Below are 19,572 nucleotides of genomic sequence, written 5' to 3'. Positions count from 1 at the left end.
ATATGCACTCTTAATGGTTACTACCCATATTAATTATTGGATTAAGAGATTAATGATCTATATTTATAGTTGTTAATTAATATTTCTAAAAATAAATTTTGATTTTTCAAATTTTTGGAAGGTTTATCTGATGAAAAAAAAAAAACTAAATTCGAAATTAATGTAAAATAAAAATATTTACCTGTTGGTGACTTACTATACCAAGTCACTATATTATTAAATCATTATAATTATTAGTACCCATCTATAAGTAGTAACCATTGAAAAATCTTTTATGAACATAACAAATCAATCAAGATCGAAGGGCATATAATTGACATGCCATATAAATAGGTAGAAAGTGGTAAAGTCAATTGGAATAGTACTGATTATTTAAAGAATCAATATTTATATATACATATATTATGTATAATAATATATATAATATTATGTGTAGCAAAATACGACATAACTTAGTTCTCTGTAAAATATGCTTCCAATTGGCAATTACTGACCAAATTCTCTATAGTTTGATCTTCGAATAACCAACGACTTCATTATCATCACTATTATTATTATTATTATTATTATTATTATTATATATAACATATTATTTTTTGTTGTTGTAGACTTTGTATTTATATGGATGGTTTTAAAAGTCGGATTTCGTTAATTAAATTAACATTATGGCAATTAAACTTAGCACCTAATTAATTAATTTTATATTATATGTATAATCGTACGTAGCAGCCTCATGCATATACAGCCAGCCCTACACAAATAATATTAATTAGTGTTATTATTATATAAATATAAATATAAATAAAAACTATTGCTAATTATTGCTCTCCAACCCTATAGAATAGAATAGCTACAAGTAATAAGATTAATTAACTGTTACATTATATAATTAATTAAGCAATTTGAGGGACTGCTGATTAATTGGGTATTCATTTATTAAGACTATTATTTAATCTTACTAGCCTATATGTCAAAGAATCTTAACCATATCAAAATTGGAGTCTCAAAGTTTTCATTACCTAAATTAATGATTAAGACAGCCAAAGAGATGCTTAGTAATTAATATTCTAATTTGCATTCCCAATTACATCAATATCTATCTTATTTTTAGGGTTTTTTTTTTTTCAATTAGTAAATATATATGTAGCTAAGGAAAAGAGTTATATATGGAAGCTACAACCAAAATTACCTATTATTTTTTTCATTAAAAATAGATTTATACAATTTTTTTTTATCCTTATGTGTTTAATCAATTTTTTTTTTGTTTTCAACCCTTTATTTGAAAAAAATTAGTCAAATTATTTTCAAATAAGAACCAAACTAAATTTAAACACAAGAGGGAGTATAGATTCTATACTAAAAAAAGAAATTTAGTCTATTACCATTAATTTTTTTATTATTATTTTACTTTTTAGTTGGGTCACCATTCCAACTATATATAAAAGTAAATATATTTATATATAAGGTTTATACTTTGTTAAACCATATGTTTTGTCTTATTACTTGTTTAGATTCTGTGTTTTAATAAATTACTTTTTAGACCCTATATTTTTTAAAATAGTTCAAGTAGAACCCTAAACTCGATTTTGGTCAAAATTTTATCAACTAAAATTACAAATAATTCATCAAATTAACAATTCAGAACAAAAATATAATAATTCTGCTTAAAAATTATGTTGTTATATTCAATTTTTTAAAATAAAAACTTCAAATAAGTAATAAAAAAATACAGAATAAAAAAAAATATAAAATACACGTGCACCTTTTTTTTTTCCTTCCATTTATTGGCTAATAAGTATTTAGAGTAGTCACACTACATTAACTCTTACTTTTCATAAGGGAAATTCTCCTTTTCTTTCTTCCTAACAAATATTTTCTAATCCATTTACTTTAAAATAGTTTATTGGCCAAATGTTGATAAAAGTAGCAAAAAATTTTAGAACCAAGTGAAGTGGACTATAATAGTAATACAACAATAATATATATCGATGTAACTTATTATTTTGAAAGCAAATAAAAACAATATTTATATAAATATTTATAGTATATGTGTAAAGGAACATATTCAAAGAATGTATTATTATTAACTATAGAGGAGTGAAGCCAAAACTAAACAAAGGCAGATAATGGCCAATAAAGATTTCTTTGGCGTAAGAAATACAATCATTTTGGATTAGTCATATCGTGTGAGGCACGTAACTAATAATAAGCTATACATAAAATTTTTATATGTATATGATAATTTTTTTTATAGGGTTTCATTTTAAGTCCTATTGGTGGGACTTTCAGTGTTCTCAATCTGTGAATAGTTTTTGGCGTAATTTTTTTTATGACCGTGTATATTGTAGCTATTTAGAGCATCCTACAAATTTTCAGAAAATTCTGAATAGTTTACAGTACCAAAAACTAAGTTCAAATATGTTGTTGCACACGTGACTAATTTTCTTTTATGCGCTTGGAAAACAACATGTTTGAACCTAGTTTTCGGTACTGTAAACTATTCAGAATTTTCTGAAAATTTGCAGAATGCTCTAAATAGCTATAATATACACGGTCATAAAAAAAAATCGCGCCGAAAACTGTTCATGGGTCAAGAAACACTAAAAACCCTACCGGTAGGGCTTAAAGTGAAGCACATATATATATATGTAAAAAAATTATATAATAATTAAAATGTTATTATTATTTATTTATTCCTATATATATTCTTGTAATATATGCTATATATGCTCAAGGAGATTATGGCCAAACAAAGAAATGGAAAAAGAATCGAAGAACCAATATTTATGTTTCCACATGTCAAAAGTATGTGGTGAATATTCTCAACTCAACTACATATAATTTTTTGAAAAGAGTTACAAAATTTTATGTGAATATAATTTGTGTGGTCAAAGAAAATGGGAAGGAAGTAATGAGAATGATGTGATGTTCTAGAGCAAGTTGAGATGATATAAATATTTTTTATTTTAATTTTAATTTTAAAAATAAAAGAAAAGGAGTGAAGTAGTAATAGTAATAGTAGTAGAAGTAGTAGTACTTAACACTCACTCTACTCTATAACTATAGTACTCTATCTTTATCTAAATCTAAGCTACTTTAACTGTTGAGACGTCACTTGTGACTTGTTAGGCACTCATGAGAATAAGTTTAAGAAGAACTAATTTATAAGTTTTCTTAATATTACACATTATTAATTATTACAATATACACTAAACTTTATAAGTTTTCTTAATATTACAAATTATTAATTATTACAAAACACACTAAACCTAATTTCATACACTCATTTTTTTAATAAACATATGTATATGGGTTTCTATTTTTTTTTTGGATTCTGTGTTTTGTCAAATTATCTGTTTGGACCATGTGTTTTAGCAAATGACTTTTTGGACACTATATTTTGTAAAATGGTTCGTATAGAAACCTATACGCAATTTTGGTTAAAGTTTTATGAGTTAAAATTACAAATAATTTACTAAACTAACAATTTAAACCAAAAATAAAATTATTTTGTTTAACAACGTTGTTGTTATATTCAATTTATCCTTCATCAAAATTGGGTTTAGGCGTCTATTTGAACAATTTTACAAAACACAGAATTCAATCAGGTAATGACACAAAACACATTGTCCGAAAAATATATATCATATATATATATGGAAGACTTCTCAATGGTTACTACCTATAGATGGGTACTAACAATTATGATGATTTGGCAACATAGTGACTTGGTATAGCAAGTCACAAACAAGTAGATATTTTTTCTACATTAATTTTGAATTTAATTAATTTTTTTTGCTATAATTAATGGTATTTCGAACTAATGAGAAATAATAGCTATATTTTGAAATTGACATGCATTTGAAAAAGCATACAATATTATATTTTCATAATAAATACACGTTTTTCATCAGGTAATATTTCTAAAAATTTGAAAAAAATCAAAATTTACTTTTAGAAATATTAATTAACAACTATAAATATGGACCATTGATCTTAATCCAATAGTTAACATTATAGTAACCATCCATGGGTAGTACCCATTAAAAATACACCCATATATATATATATATATAAGGATTCTTTGATTGGCACAACCATAGTATATCATATAGCATATATAGTGATTATCATGTGGTTATAGTTGAGTGAGTGTGCAATGCCAACTTATAATAAAGCCACTAAATATGAGGTGTGCACATATGCCCTTCTTCTTGTTAATTTGCACTGCAAAAAATACCAATAATTTCTAGCTCATAAAAGCCTCCCCAACTTGTGGATGAAATTGATGAGAACTAGTCAAAGTAAAACCCAAGTGGGAGAAGCATTAAAATGATTTAAATATAGTACTAATCTTTGACATAGTTGGTTAAATCCAAAGAGAAGGTTACAATTAAATCATTTAAATTTAGATTTTAGGTAAGTGTTTAGTGATTTTAGTGTGTTAATTGTCTAGACAAAATTGAAGCCAAGTTTGAATAAATTGTGCTTAGCTACTTACTACCTTTGATTCCATGGCAAGGACTGATTAACTAACTATAAGTAATAACAAATGGTTGTTCAATTCCAATAATAATGAATAATCACTCACTCACTCACTCACTACTACAACACACAAAAAAACTACTCCATTAATTAATTCAATCATATTTTTATAGGCCAATTCTTTCTTATTGCTTGGCTCCAAAGTAACAATCTTTCACAAGGGAGTTGAACTCATCATCATCATCATCATGTGTCTCCATTATTTGACTAATAATTATTGCAAAAATAGACACCTATATAGTGTTCCTCAAGGCATATACACATGAATATATACCTTGTTCATTTCATTATCTATGTACATATATACCCTTACTTCCATTGCTTGTATTTGCAAAAAGTGAACAATTTACTTTGTCTTTTAATAATAATTTTCAACACCCCTTTTGTGAATTTGGGCTCTAAAGCAAGCAAAGTTAGTGACTACACTATTCAAAGTTTTTTTTTTTTTTTTTTATAAGAAATTTTGTATTTTTTTGGCAGTATTATTGTAAGCTAGTAAGTTTGACACAAATTTGAAGAAATAATAGTAATAAGGGTAGGTAACTATTTTGTACCCTTTATTTTTGTAAAGTATCATTTTGGTACCCTGTATTTTCAAATTGTACATATTTAAAATCCCAAACTCAAATTTGATTAATAAAATTTTAACAATTTAATCAAATTACTCTCAATCATACGAGCTCCAAATTATATATAACTGCTAACTGTTTGGTCATATTGATAAAATTTTATCAATTAGGATATCAAATATCTATGTTTTTAAAATACAAGATACCGTATGAACATTATTGAAAACAGAGAATACCGAAACGATACTTTGTAAAAACAAAGAGTACCGAAACGATACTTTACAAAAACAAAAAGTACCAAATAAGTAAATTCCATAGTAATAATAATAAAGTTAGGTGATCTAACTTACAAACAAAAATTTAGTCACATCAGTAAATTTATAGAGTAATTGAAAAATATTTTATTAAATTATTAAATTTTGGATTGCTATTATACCTTGAATTTGTTCCTCACTTGCCTACATGATTGCAATTAATGTAACAAGACCAAGAAGTAGCTATATGAATTAAACTAATAATCAACATGGGAAATTAATAATATAAAATCATTCAATAATTTTGGGTTTTTAAAAGCATAAATAATAGATATTTTCTCTTAATAAGGGGACTAAAACATGAGGGGAGCAGCTAGCATATGCATATGTTTTAGAAGTCAAAGGATTTAGATTACCAAATATGCTTATATAAATATATATAATATGTGTCGTTTTGATATTAATGAGAATGATTTGTGCTATTAAACAATAGCAAGCACCAAAATTGAGTAATTTTGCTTTAAGAAACAATCCAACGAAGCAAGTTCACATATGGACATAATAAACCTCAACTGTGCCACGTACTACTCTCTCTCTCTCTCTCTCTCTATATATATATATATATATATAAAACGTTGGTGTATATTATAACAATCATTGAGTAATTGATAAGAACGACAATAATGGAAGACAGACGACGAAGTTACAAGAAAATGACGAAATTTAACAAAAACGAGAAATTTCAAGAAAAACGACAATAATTGAAAAAACGACAAGAATGAGAAACCTAAAAACGCCAATGTCGTTTCTTAAGTATATGTCGTTTTTACATTGCTGAAAGTTTGTCGTTTTTCTCACAGTTCTATTATAAACGACAATAAATGGAAGAACCATAATTAACTGTCAGTATTTCATAAAAACAAGAAAATGACAAAATTTAACAAAAACGAGAAAATTCATGAAAAACGACAATATTTTTAAAACGACAAGAGTGAGAAACGTAAAAACGCCAATGTCGTTCCTTTAGGATTTGTCGTTTTCACATTGCTGAAAGTTTGTCGTTTTGCTCACAGTTCTATTATAAACGACAATAAATGGAAGAACCATAATTAACCGTCAGTATTTGATAAAAACAACAGAAACAAAAAACGAAAATACAAAGCTAAATTCAAACATTCAAGAGTGAAAAGGGCTATGTTAGTGTATGAAAATACTAAGACAAAACTATTGAAATTCAGTAGTAATATATCTTTGCATGTATTGAGAAACTGTGGAAGTGAAAATTTTGGTAAAGCCCAGCTCTGGTAAGGAAGCAAACGAAATAATCTCAATTTTTATGAAAATTCTGGTTGGATTGGCTTCCTTTAAGTTCAATCTAAAGTCTAAACCCCATCTATTGTCATGTTCAATCTTAACAACAGACAGACACAAGAGAATATGTATGGTAATCCACTCCATTCAAATCCAACTCAAATGCTTTCATTTAATAGAGCAGGCATAGCATAGCATAGCTTAGCAGCTTTAAACTTTATTACCAGAGAAAAACTAAAATCACAGACATCCACAGTTTCACATAGAGATTAAATTAATCAAATTAAAATAAATAAATTGATTAATTTAATTGTGTTGGGAAGTGATAGGATAAATAGAATAAGTGTAAGAGTATTGGAAATATGAAATGTTTGGTTGGATGGAAGATTAGTGAAAAACTAGGGTAAAAAGAATGAATTAGGAATGTTTGTTTATGTAAGAAAAAATAGGGAAGAATGAATTGATATTTGAGTGAAAAGAAAAAAAAAATATTGGGAAGAAAAATGTGATTTTTAGCCTTTAGGTAGCTGTGTTGGCAGCTTGGTGCATCAGGCGTGGTGGGCCTGATTGGGCCGGGTGGTGAAGCTTTGGAGGCTGGCGGGAGCTTCTTTGGTATGGTTGAGCTGAAGTGAGGCATGATGCTGTGCAGGAGATGGACCGAAATGTGGGATGGCTGGGAGAGGCCAACTGGGCTTCGGATGGTGCAGGGATGGCTCCGTGGGCTTAGGGAAGCACAGGGAAGAGGCGGGCCCAGGAGGATGGCAGCTGGGTTTCGGCTGGGCTTGGGCCTGAAGCTTCTGGGCTTGTGGAGTTGGGAGGCACGGCTGATTGATGAACTTGTTGCTGCTGGGCGTTGGGGTGATGCTGAGATAGGTGGCGGCAGCTGGAGATAGCCAGGCGTGTGGGTGTGCTGGGAGGCAGCTGGGTGATGTCTTCGTGGGCCTAGCATGGGCGTGGGCTCTGGTGGCTGGGCCGAATGGCTATCTTGTTGTTGGGCCTTTGAGAAAATACAAATTTTTTTTGTTTCTTTCTTGAAAATGCCATATTTTACCCTTTTTTTTTTTTCAGTTTTAAATCTTTTTTAACACCAATCAAACAACATACTCCCTACAAAATAAATCATAAACTAAATTAAAATTAAATTTTTTCACTAATAAAATATATCATATAACTTCCATGAAAATATTAATTAAAATTTAATTTACATAACATTTAATTTCAATAAAATCATATTTTTAGCATTCAACTAACAATACTAATTTCAACTAATTAAATTACAACATAAAACAATAAAATATCTATAAAAACATATAAAAATCTAGAAAATTATAATAAGACTAATAAATGCAAAATTACTTAAAAACTTAATAAATCAATTAAAAACTCAAGAATTAAGTCATAATTAGCACATAAAAAATGGTAAAATAACTATATTTTGTAGAGTTATCATGTCTACATTATTTGGGCCAAACCCACGGGCTGTAGAATATGTAAGGCTCCTTTGATATCATCCTTAAGGCCCTTAGAGCACTCCCATCCGGTGCTCTACTTCAACCTTTAAAATACCTCTAAAAAACACACATTTTTCTATTTTACCTCTAAGTTTTACATTTTACCATACATCAGATTCTTTATTTTTTTCTTTATATCATTTAAATATTATATTTTCAAACATTTTTTATTCATTTCAAATATTTTTTATAACTATCAATAATATCCTAATATATTTTAATATTATAATATTGGGTTAAAGGATGAATAGTATACATTAAATATAGCTTGGTACTGTAGCTTTATCTAAAAATATTTGTAAAATACATCATCCAATGTATACCCATTTTTGTTAGTTTTAGCTATTTTTTTACATATTTTGGTAATATAACTCACCCAATGTGAGTGCTCTTAATAAAACTCCCTCCTAGAATATTCTCGGGTACCCGATGAACCCGAGAGGTACCCGATGAACCCGAGAGGCCAATGCTTCCCACTTCACCATTTACTCCTTGACCGACGACTCTTGGGTTATGGACAACCCCTCCCTCTTCCACCGTGGACCCCACTGGAACCGCTCAGAATCGTAGCAGTAGAAAATTCTTCAACTCATCCCCCTCTAAACCAATTATGGCTGCCTCTAACATTTGTGATTCTGTCAACCGATTGAGAATGAAGTAACGTTCCGCTCTAAATACCCAACCATCTGGATTATTATCCCTATAAAACTGGGGTAATTCCATTCTTGGTGGCCTATAATCTCTCCTGAAACACTGCTCAATATACAGCATGGTGTTCCTTGTCGGAGGCTGAAATGGTGGAGAAGAATGACGACCCGATGAAGTCTGTGTTGCAGTTGAATTGATGTCTGCCTCCACCGCCTTCCTGTGACGATTGTTGCTTGTTGCGGTGGTTTGGCTAACTCGGAATTGGTAAGCCTTGAGTTAACTGCCCCACCAAGAAGTCCATCTTCTTCTACATCGACCCCATTTTTCTGATTTCAACGAGTCCATCTCCTTCAGAAGGTGCTGGAAGTCAGTTCTCACTTTTGTAAATTCTGTGCGAAATTCAGCTTGGAAATTCTCCAACCTTTCCTCAAGCACTTCTAGTTGTAGATCTTTCTTTGGAGCCATGGAGGATCGAAGTCTTTGATACCAATTGATAGGCTAAATCTAGTGGCAAGACACAAATCAGTGGAAATAAATGGAAGACAAATTCAGTTTGTATTGAAATACTTTCAATGCGATGCCATAAAGGTTGTTGAAATTCTTACATTGCGAACTGGCGATCAGATATCCCTCTGAGTTGAAATCTCAATCCTTGTTCTGGTAGGATGAGCACCTGTTGTGGGATGTAACCAAGATCAGCCATGGAATTAGCTTAACATAGATATGGATTCATTGATGAAAAGGCAGTGCCAAGTGAGATGTATTCAATGACCATCTAGAATTAACGTGATGGCTACTGACTCTGTTTTAGATTTAATTAACTTAGCTTTTGTTGGTGATTGCTGTCCGGGCAAGACTTGTTCGCAGCTTACTTATTGTGAAACTTTTGGCATTTTTGTCTTTAGTTAATGCACGTTGCCATCTCCCAGGCTTGGGAGGATTGCCCTTTCATAAATAAATATGTATTCAAAATAAAAAAAAATAAAAAAACTCTTCATTTATTCATATTACAAAGCATTTATTGTTGACATACTTATTTGATTACTTTATATGTTTCCAAATAAAGTAGAATTATACTACTTTGACAGCATACACAACCCGAACAGAGTGAACACCGTCAGACCAAGTAATATGTCCAAAATTATACCCTCTAGCAGCCCCCTTTCCATCAAACGACACCTCGAAATGAGCCTTCTTCAAGGCGTTGGTGAACACAATCCTATCTGGATTAACCTTCGCAACTAAGCCTCTCGGGGAATCAACTTGAGCAGTGTATGTAGAGCTGGAGGGTCCGACATTGGTCACAGTCCTTTTGACGACTCTGGGAGCTGATTGCGGTAGTTTGCCAATAGAGATGGAAGGGTAATTAATGTCTGTGATGAGTTCTTTGTTTGAGATCTTGGGGCACTTGAAACTTGTGTTCTTGATTATGAATGTTATCTTCGTCTCTGGATAGCCGTAGTAACAAAGGAAATTGAAATAGTCTTGTGTGGTTGTTTCAAAGACTAGCCCTGGGTCTAGAGCTTTCATATGGTTTAGTTCTCCAGCTCCAGCCTCATGTGCATTTGCCATTTCTTTTGAGGTGTTTGTTAATGGTTTCCCTGTGTTGTCGTATGCAGATGCTGGTTGTGCCCATTGAAAACACAAGTTCATGTCATTTGTTTATAAGTTTACTAGTAATAATCTTGAGATCTTTTATAGGTTTATAAAAAGTTATATACAGGTACCTGTGGTCATAAGTGCTGATTTGATCATAGAGGGAGTCCAGGCAGGTTTAACTGACTTGATGAAAACAGCAGCGCCAGATACATGTGGACAAGCCATAGAGGTTCCAGACTCAAACCTAAACTGCGTGTTGTTCTTATCTGCAGCTAAAATCGCTTCTCCGGGTGCCATTATGTCCGGCTATTTATATATATACGCTCACGTCAAAGATTTCACACACAGATCAATTTATATATATGCTCAGTTTCTTCAAATCAAAATATATATATATATATATGATTGTATAGATGAGAAAGTGACCTTTAGAATGTTTTCTGTGAGCAATGCAGGGCCTCTCGATGAAAAACTGGCCACCACTGGTGCAGGTTTATAGAGTTTTGGAGTGTCAACAGTTGGAAGAACTGTTGCTGTTGGCGTCCTGCGTTGCCATATGTTTCCCAAACATGTTAAGCTACACATGTTAATTTGATGCAATAATAATGAACTTGGATTATATATCTCGCCACATATATATATATATATGTATATATGACTTACGCAGTAGAGCGGATGTAGTTTATAAGAATGTCAGATTCTGCAACCTTGCCAACTTGTACCCATGGAAAAGTGTTCGTAGGAAAGGGTGAGATTTTTTCATCTTCCATAATCATAATTAATCCTTTGCTCTGCTTTAAAGGTATAACGTCTAAACGTTCAACGTCCCCACCATCAACACAAACGACAAGTTTTCCTGTTACTTTCTTAATGTCCAAAGATCCTTTGTAGCAGTTTCTGCATATACATATATTTTATGCAAGTATCAGTAGTCAAATATGACTAATTTTGGTTCGTAATGCTTTTACTAATGTTATGTTAATTGTCAACTTTTTTCCTTATATGTTATTATGAATTAATATATGTTGTGGATATTAATGTGATGATATCATTAATTATTTAAGAAAGAGTAAGAGTAAAATTACACTTACTCTGCCGTGGATACAACTGCAGAACTAATAGCCGCGTCCTTTCCAATTATAAGTGGATATGTAGGTGACCGTGAAAGATTTGAAAGATTAATGCCAACTGCCTAATATATCAAGAACAAAAAAAGAGAACATTTATATAGTATTTGAGGGTTTAATAATCATCTAAGTACGTCAGAAACATACATATATATATATTCGATACTTTGACCAATAAAAACCAAAGAAAACTTACCTCCAATCCAATGGTCCCTGAGCATTGGTCGGTTTGGACGGTTTTTTTATATTATTAAATCCAGAATTTGGTTTTCGGTCTAGATTGGTTTAATCCAAAAACCGACCGACCAAACCAATTAAAGAAAAAAACCGACCGTTTTGGACCGCGGTTTGGTCGGTTAAACCGACCAAACCAAAGTTAATTTTTTTTTTTAAAAAATCCATAATTTTTTAGAAAGTTTTAGTTAAAAAAAATAAAAAAATTTGGGATTGTTGGAATGTATTTTGGTGTTTTTTTAAAACATAAATACATAGAACATACTTACATTCACAAATTTGAAAGTTTGAAAACATAATTAAAAGTCCATATGCATAACATAACCTATACATATTTATAAGTTCGGTCTGTTTTGGTTCAAACCGGTCGGTCCACCCAGATTTTTCAAACCGACCGAACAGTGGCGGTTTACGCCATTAACAGTTTTTTCGGTGTTCGAAAGGTTGGTGTACTCGATTTTTTGGATTTTATGCTCAACCCTAATTCAGCCATGTAGGCTATATATGAGATAAGATAAGAAAATTACTCACATTGAGAAATTTCCCATTTCCAAGATGAACGATGGACTTGAAATGTCTATCAATAGTAGAAGCTGCCACAGTAAACATCCATGGTGAAGTGTTGCTGAGTGTGTAAGGAGTAGGGCCACTGTTACCGGCGGAGAGAACCACCAAGACACCCTTTTGCTCAGCATGAAAAGCACCAATGGCTGTTGGGTCCTTCAAGTATTCTTCGGATAAGCCATTTTTGGAGCCAATGGAGATAGAGATTATGTCAACTCCATCACTGAGTGCATCATCGATGGCCTTCAACAAATCTGCTGAAGAACAACCACCACTCCAACACACCTTATAACTGGCAATTCTGGCCGACGGTGCGCCACCTCTCGCTGTTCCACTGCCCAAACCCATGAAGGAAGTGCCGGGAACTACTGAGCCCGCTGCGATGGAGGCCACATGTGTCCCGTGCCCTGTTAAGTCCCTTGGTGTCCATTCCTTTTTCGCCGATTGTGGGAGGTAGTACTTTGCACCTATCAACTTCCTACAACAGCAATAAAATTCCATTGCCATAACAATCTGATCAGAGGCCGCCGGCCGGATACAAAATAAAAAATAATTAATTGTGATGACGCTGTTACCTATTACAATTGCTTGTGTTGAAGTCTGATGCTGTCTGACAAGATCCCTTCCATTTTGAAGGAATCGGTCCAAATCCTTTGCCACTAAAACTTACAGATTCCGGCCATATCCCTAAAAGTACACAAATGTTATTATAATTTTTTTACGTAGTAGTTACACACCCACTTTTATATTTATGGAAATTTATTTGGTAGGGCCTTCTAAAAGAGCCCTACCGTAGGGCTCTTTTTGTATTCTCAACCTTTAAATAATTTTTGGCGCGATTTTTTTTATGACCATGTATATTGTAATTATTTAGAGCATCCTGCAAATTTTCAGAAAATTCTGAATAATTTACAGTGCCGAAAACTAAGTTCAAACATGTTATTTTCCACGCGCATAAAAAAATTAGTCACGCGTGCAATAATCTGTTTTCGGCACGATAAATTATTTGGAATTTTTTGAAAATTTGCAGGATGCTCTAAATAACTATAATATACATTGTCATAAAAAAAAATCGCGCCGAAAACTATTCACAGGATGAGAACACAAAAGAGCCCTACGGTAGGGCTTTTTTTGAAGGCCCTACCATAAAATTATCCTATATTTATAATATTTGTTGTTATTTAAAAAGTGAATCAAAATATTATGCTACAGATAAAATATGTTTATAGTAGTGAAAAAAGTGATCGATGAGATGAGAATGAAATATTATATTTGAAAATATTTTGATCAAAATAGAGTTTAAGGTGCTATTTTGATATATTCTGTAAAATACATAACCTAAATTATCATTTAACAAAATACATGTTAGATTGTGTATTTGGGAAAAATATAAGAACTAAACTAGCTACTATTTTTCCATTCATCATTTTGAATATATTTATATATCGACGTTCTAAATTTTATATGACTATATTAAATTTATCTTTTAAATTTTCTAAATAAATGTATTATATATGATTTTTTATTCCAATCTAAAACAAAATGAACTCGCTTACAATTTACTTTTTCCAAGTTCCAAATAGATGACAAAAGTCTAATAATCAAATAGAAAATAATTAGTAGAGACATGTAAATTTAAATATTTATATAAATATACATAAATTATTATTATACTATCTATATATGTACCTGAGTCGATTACCCCAATAATCATGTTAGTGGTGATAGGTTTATCCAAACCCCACTTTGATTGCATTCCTGCTTCTATGAAATCCCACGAACGTGTTGTTTGTAGTTCAAGTATTTCCTCCTCAAACACCGATACCACGTCACTATGACCTGTTCTCCCATTTTTTTAATTTTGTCATAAAAAATGTCACAACATACTTTGTATGTGCTTTGCCACTTTTTATATATATATATATATATATATATATATATATTAGGTACAAACAATGTGCAGCACGTTTATTACTTAGTTTAATATATATAATTTATTAATTATTTTTATTAAATTATATTAATATCATATAAATTTTGAAATAAATATCCTATTTTAATTAAATAGTTTATTTATTTTTGTTTAAGTTTATGTCTGTTCTAGTTTATGAATTTGGGAGTAACACTAAAAGATTATATATTCTATGTTTGATGTAACATTAAATATTATACGTGAATTTTAAATTTAAGTTTCTTTCTAGTTTTTTTTTAAAATAACTTGTTGCTAATTCAAATATTATATTATATGTTTAATATGATATTATTCTAATGAGTGAGTTTAAGTTTAATTAAATATTTATTTAAGTTATAAAACATATGATTTTATTATTTTAAAATAATTATCATTGTAAAACATCTCAAAAATATCATATTTTAATTTGTTTAATTATTTATTATTTAAAAATAATTATCATTGTAAAATATCTAAAAAATATCTTATTTTTAATTTGTTTAATTATTAATTATTTTTAATTAATTATCATTGTAAAATATCTAAAAAAATGTCATATTTTAATTTTTTAATTATTTATTTTAATTTATTTAAGTTTAAGTGTTTAGAAACTACTGTTAAATATAAGAATATTCCGTTAAAGTTAACCTTAAAAAAATAAAAAACCGTTAAAACTAAGAATTTTCGTTATCTACCCTTATTATATAAGATATATGATAAATATTATAGTTACTAAAATATTTGTCTAAAAAATTTCCAAAAAAAAAAACTTTTATGAAAACAAATTAGTTTATATTAAAATATATAATAATATTTATAATACATAATACAAAAATTTATTTATTATTTAATTTTATGAATTTTATTTTTATTATGTTCATATATATGAAAATGAATTTATAATTGAAGGATGAGAATTTATATATTTATATAAAAGAGAGTACTAGAGAATTTATGTGGGACTCTAAAATTGCTCCAAAACATTCTTTTTATTTTTTCATTTTTTTCACTTTTTTTATTTATTTTTTAAAATTTATGATTAAGAAAATAAAAATATTTATCTAATTCAAATTGACATTTATCTTCAAATTTTTTCATTTCACATACGTTTATCTTTTTATTTTATGTTTTGATATTTTAAATTTAAAATCAAATATTAATAACTAATTTTTTAATAATTATAATAATAATAAATCAATCAAAGATAAATTGAAATTTATTTTCAAAAATTTTCATTCTACGTTTATCCTTTCATTGTTTTGATATTTCAAATTCAAACACTAACAACAAATTTTCAAATAATTACAATAATAATTAAATAATATATAAATTACCATTTATCTTCAATATTTTTCATTTATTAATTTGATATTTTATATTCATAATTTAAAATATCAATATATACATGTGAGATTAATTTAATTTAGAACATTATTAATCAAATCTAATTATCTATAAATATAGCTAAAATACAAGGTTCAAAATGGTGTGAACCCTTAGAGATACATAAATTACATAAATATATGTTTTATTTTTTGTAAAGAATTTTTAACATTTTGAATAAATACATGGTTCAAAAGTTAATTTTCAAAAATAAAAAATCAAAACGGATGATCAACCAATATATAATGTTCAAATAAATGACCTATTTATTCATATTTTTAACATCTCGACAAAACTTGAGATCCACAAGTTAATTTTTAAAAGTAAAGAGTCCGAACCGATAATCAGTTAAAATACAAGATTCAAAATGGTATAAACATTTACAGAAAACATAAATTATACTTTATATAATGAATTATTTTGATAAAAATGAGAGATAATATATATATATATATATATACCAGATAAAAGAGAAGCTTCACTATGGGTAAGCATGGCAGAAAATCCTCTAATAGCATGGTGGTAATGGTGGATTAGAGATATTCTTTCCTTCTCTTCGCTGCCAAATTTTAGCTTCATGATTAATTGTTGAACTCTTTGATTTAGTATATACAATATCAAATGAGTAATTAATTAATTAATTATTAATTAACCTTGGAATGACGGAGGAGAGTAACTGCAAATGAGCTAATTGCTCATCAACTTTAGCATCTGCAGCTTCGTTTCCATTATTTGGTGATGGTTTCGGTGCTCCCATATATATCACATAATGCTGTGTATATGACAAAGAGTTATAATATATATATATATGTATAAATAAAAAGATAATGGATATATGTATTTTTATTAGTAATCATATTTTAGAATTATTACCTTGGGAATCTCATGATGAGTAGTACTAGTTGGGGAACCAGAAATGAGAAGCCATTGCAATGAGAGAAAGGGTAGTAGTAGAAGAACGATAATAGTAGTCATCGGAATTTATATATATATATATATTTATTTATTTATTTATTATCATAAGTAGTATGTATGTGTTATGTTTCCCTTACCTATATATATAGTAGTAGTATTTCGGTTGATTGTGTCATATATTTACTACGCCTTTTGTCCACGCGTGACTAATTTTTTTTATACGCGTGGAAAATAACATGTTTGAACCTAGTTTTCACTATTGTAAACTATTCAGAATTTTCTGAAAATTTGCAGGATGTTCTAAATAGCTACAATATACACGGTCATAAAAAAATAGTCGCACCGAAAACTGTTCACGGGTCGAGAAACACTGAGAGCCCTACCGGTAGGGCTTAAAGTGAAGCCCCTATAGAAGAATTGTCATATATATATACAAAAGAATGACATAAACATATTAAAAAAAATTAAACATAAACATTGCTTATGGTTTTTTAAAAAATATACATTTAGATCTGTACGCCCTAATTTTCCACGGGCTATTAGCGAGCTGAGATATGACATAATTATATCAGCCACGTGGATACCACGTGGCCGGAGCTGCTGTTGTCAAGTCCTAACTCTTTAGCTCGAGGTAGCCAAAAGTTTATCAAGATTATTTAAGGGCCGAGTCAGAAATATGAAGACCGCGGGTCAAGAAGGCCTCCAGCTCGAGGCACGAGCTGGAGTTGGAAGCTGTGACCCTTTATAAAGTCAACCACGCAATGTAAACGTGCATATATCAGACATCACGTGTCTGATATATCCCTGAATTCTCGGACACGCAGCATGAACGTGCGTGTTCAGGCACCCACGACTGGGTTGGGCCGTGCGACCCATTATCTCATTTCCTATTGATTAGACCACACTTCATTTGTCAGGTTTTAGGAATTAATCATGAATGTCACAGAAGTGATATGATGGATAAGAAGGTCACGGGATGACCCCCCTTACCAACTCCCAGGTGCCTCTCCTATAAATATGGAGACCCTGGGAGTTGCAAAGAGTTGAATTCTATTGTGTAACGAAATACCCTGTAAAGACTACCCGAAATATAGCAATAATATTGGCTGGTGGAGTAGAATGATTTTAACATTTGAACCACCTAAAAACGTAGTCGTATCATCAGTTCATTTTAAGATCATTCATCTGGTTCAGTTCATCACTTAGCACTAATCACTTTCTCTTATTTTCTTAATTACCTATTGGCGAAGAACCGCGCCAACAAGATCATAAACTACACTATATAATATATAAAATATTTATGATATTATTCAAATCATGTATTTATAATTGGAGAAGAAGCTTGTTTATTCTTGATAGAAGATAAATATTATTCTAAGTTCTTATGTAGTTATACATTCATACTATTTACACACACGATACTTATATAATGTATTTATAATGTTTGTTGTTATTTAATATGAATATATATTTAGTTAAGTTGCATTAAGTAATAAAAAGATATATTGTATTTATAAATATAAATAATAAATTTTTAAATAAAAATTAAGATTATATATATTTTTATAATTATTATAATAATAATATTTTATAATATTTGAGTTTATATTAATATACTTATTAAATATTTATTTTTAATAATTTTTATAAAATATATTTCGTTAAATATTTATAATATTTCATTAAAATTAATAAAAATACCCAAAAATTAATGATATATATATAAATATTATGATGATTTTATTAGTAGCTACAATGTATACAAGTTTATTTGATTTTCTTCTAATTTCTAACAAATTTTGACTCACGGGAATTTTGTGATTATAATAATTTCGGAAGCTATAGCAAACTACTTAATTAACCACCCCCATAAAATAGTTACTATCTCTATATCTATATATGTTGGACAATTTTTTTTTTTATAGCGGCTTCACTTTAAACTCTATCCGTAGAACTCTCAGTGTTTTTGACCCGTGAACAGTTTTCAGCGCGATTTTTTTATGACCGTGTATGTTGTAGCTATTTATAAAATTTTGCAAATTTTCAGAAAAATCCGAATAGTTTACAGTATCAAAAACTAAGTTCAAACATGTTGATTTCCACGTGCATAAAAAAAATTAGTCATGCATGGAACATCATGATTGAATCTAGTTTTCGGTACTGTAAACTATTTCGAAATTTTCTAAAAATTTGCAAGATGCTCTAAATAGCTACAATATATACACGATCATAAAAAAAAATTGCGCCAAAAACTATTTTACAAGTCGAGAACACTGAAAGCCTTACCGGTAGGACTTAAAGTGAAGCCCCTACAAAAAAAATTCCCCAATATATATAGATAAATATATAAAACCAAGTAGTTAATTAATTGTGACCATATATATATATAAATTTATATATCTAGAGAGAGAGAGAGTTGCCACGGTGTAGTTTTTAAATTTTTGTACATATGTGATAACATTTGACTGATAGATCATTGTCTAGGCATGGATTATGAGAGTGACTGCAAAAATTGTCATATAAATATATTATTTATTATATATAAATATATGCCAAAATTTGGACCACATTGAACTAAGGTATAGTACAGTATAGTATAGGGCAGGGGATGAATATGTGATTATTGATTGAATTATGTGTAATTACGTTAGTAATTATATTTTATTGGATGATCGATACACCCTCACCTATTCTATGATTTCAATTATATATATATTATAATATTAAAATTACATAATTAATTTTCTTAGTCTACATATCAATACTAACTTATTAATTATATTTTATGGTATATAGCTTGGTTTGGAAGTTTAATATTTCATGAGAGAGTTAATTTAACTCTTTTGAATTATATTAATATATATATATATATTCATAGAGTAATGATATGTGTACCCAAAATAAATATACACCAAAATATTACAGATAATGACGTAATACAATTTTATTAAAATAGTGAAT

The 19,572-nt window shown here is 29.4% G+C and overlaps 1 protein-coding gene across 1 annotated transcript; it reads right to left on the bottom strand.

Annotated features, from left to right (window-relative positions):
• Window positions 1-9,810: 9,810 nt before the first annotated feature.
• Window positions 9,811-16,698, bottom strand: LOC133816863 (CO(2)-response secreted protease-like). The gene is made up of 11 exons (XM_062249173.1): window positions 16,570-16,698; window positions 16,350-16,468; window positions 16,158-16,255; window positions 14,052-14,201; window positions 12,938-13,049; window positions 12,330-12,840; window positions 11,529-11,629; window positions 11,101-11,334; window positions 10,864-10,981; window positions 10,566-10,743; window positions 9,811-10,460 (listed from the first exon to the last, which is right to left on the bottom strand). Exons 1-11 carry the CDS (start codon window positions 16,669-16,671, stop codon window positions 9,910-9,912), a joined length of 2,274 nt encoding a protein of 757 aa, XP_062105157.1. The 5' UTR covers window positions 16,672-16,698; the 3' UTR covers window positions 9,811-9,909.
• Between the last annotated feature and the right edge of the window lie 2,874 nt (window positions 16,699-19,572).

The sequence above is a fragment of the Humulus lupulus genome, chromosome 2, assembly GCF_963169125.1.
Source record: "Humulus lupulus chromosome 2, drHumLupu1.1, whole genome shotgun sequence".
NCBI lineage: Eukaryota > Viridiplantae > Streptophyta > Magnoliopsida > Rosales > Cannabaceae > Humulus > Humulus lupulus.
The sequence above is the reverse complement of the archived record's forward strand: the minus strand, read 5'-3'. Positions and strand labels throughout refer to the sequence as shown.

What these genes read in the sequence shown, in the direction of transcription:
- LOC133816863 (XM_062249173.1), bottom strand. Translation starts at nt 16,671, where the DNA reads ATGACTACTATTATCGTTCTTCTACTACTACCCTTTCTCTCATTGCAA. An exon ending in GCAGTTGTATCCACGGCAGA is followed by an intron (nt 11,335 to 11,528) that starts GTAAGTGTAATT and finishes ATGTATATGCAG; the next exon opens with AAACTGCTACAAAGGATCTT. An exon ending in TCACAGAAAACATTCTAAAG is followed by an intron (nt 10,744 to 10,863) that starts GTCACTTTCTCA and finishes ATATATAAATAG; the next exon opens with CCGGACATAATGGCACCCGG.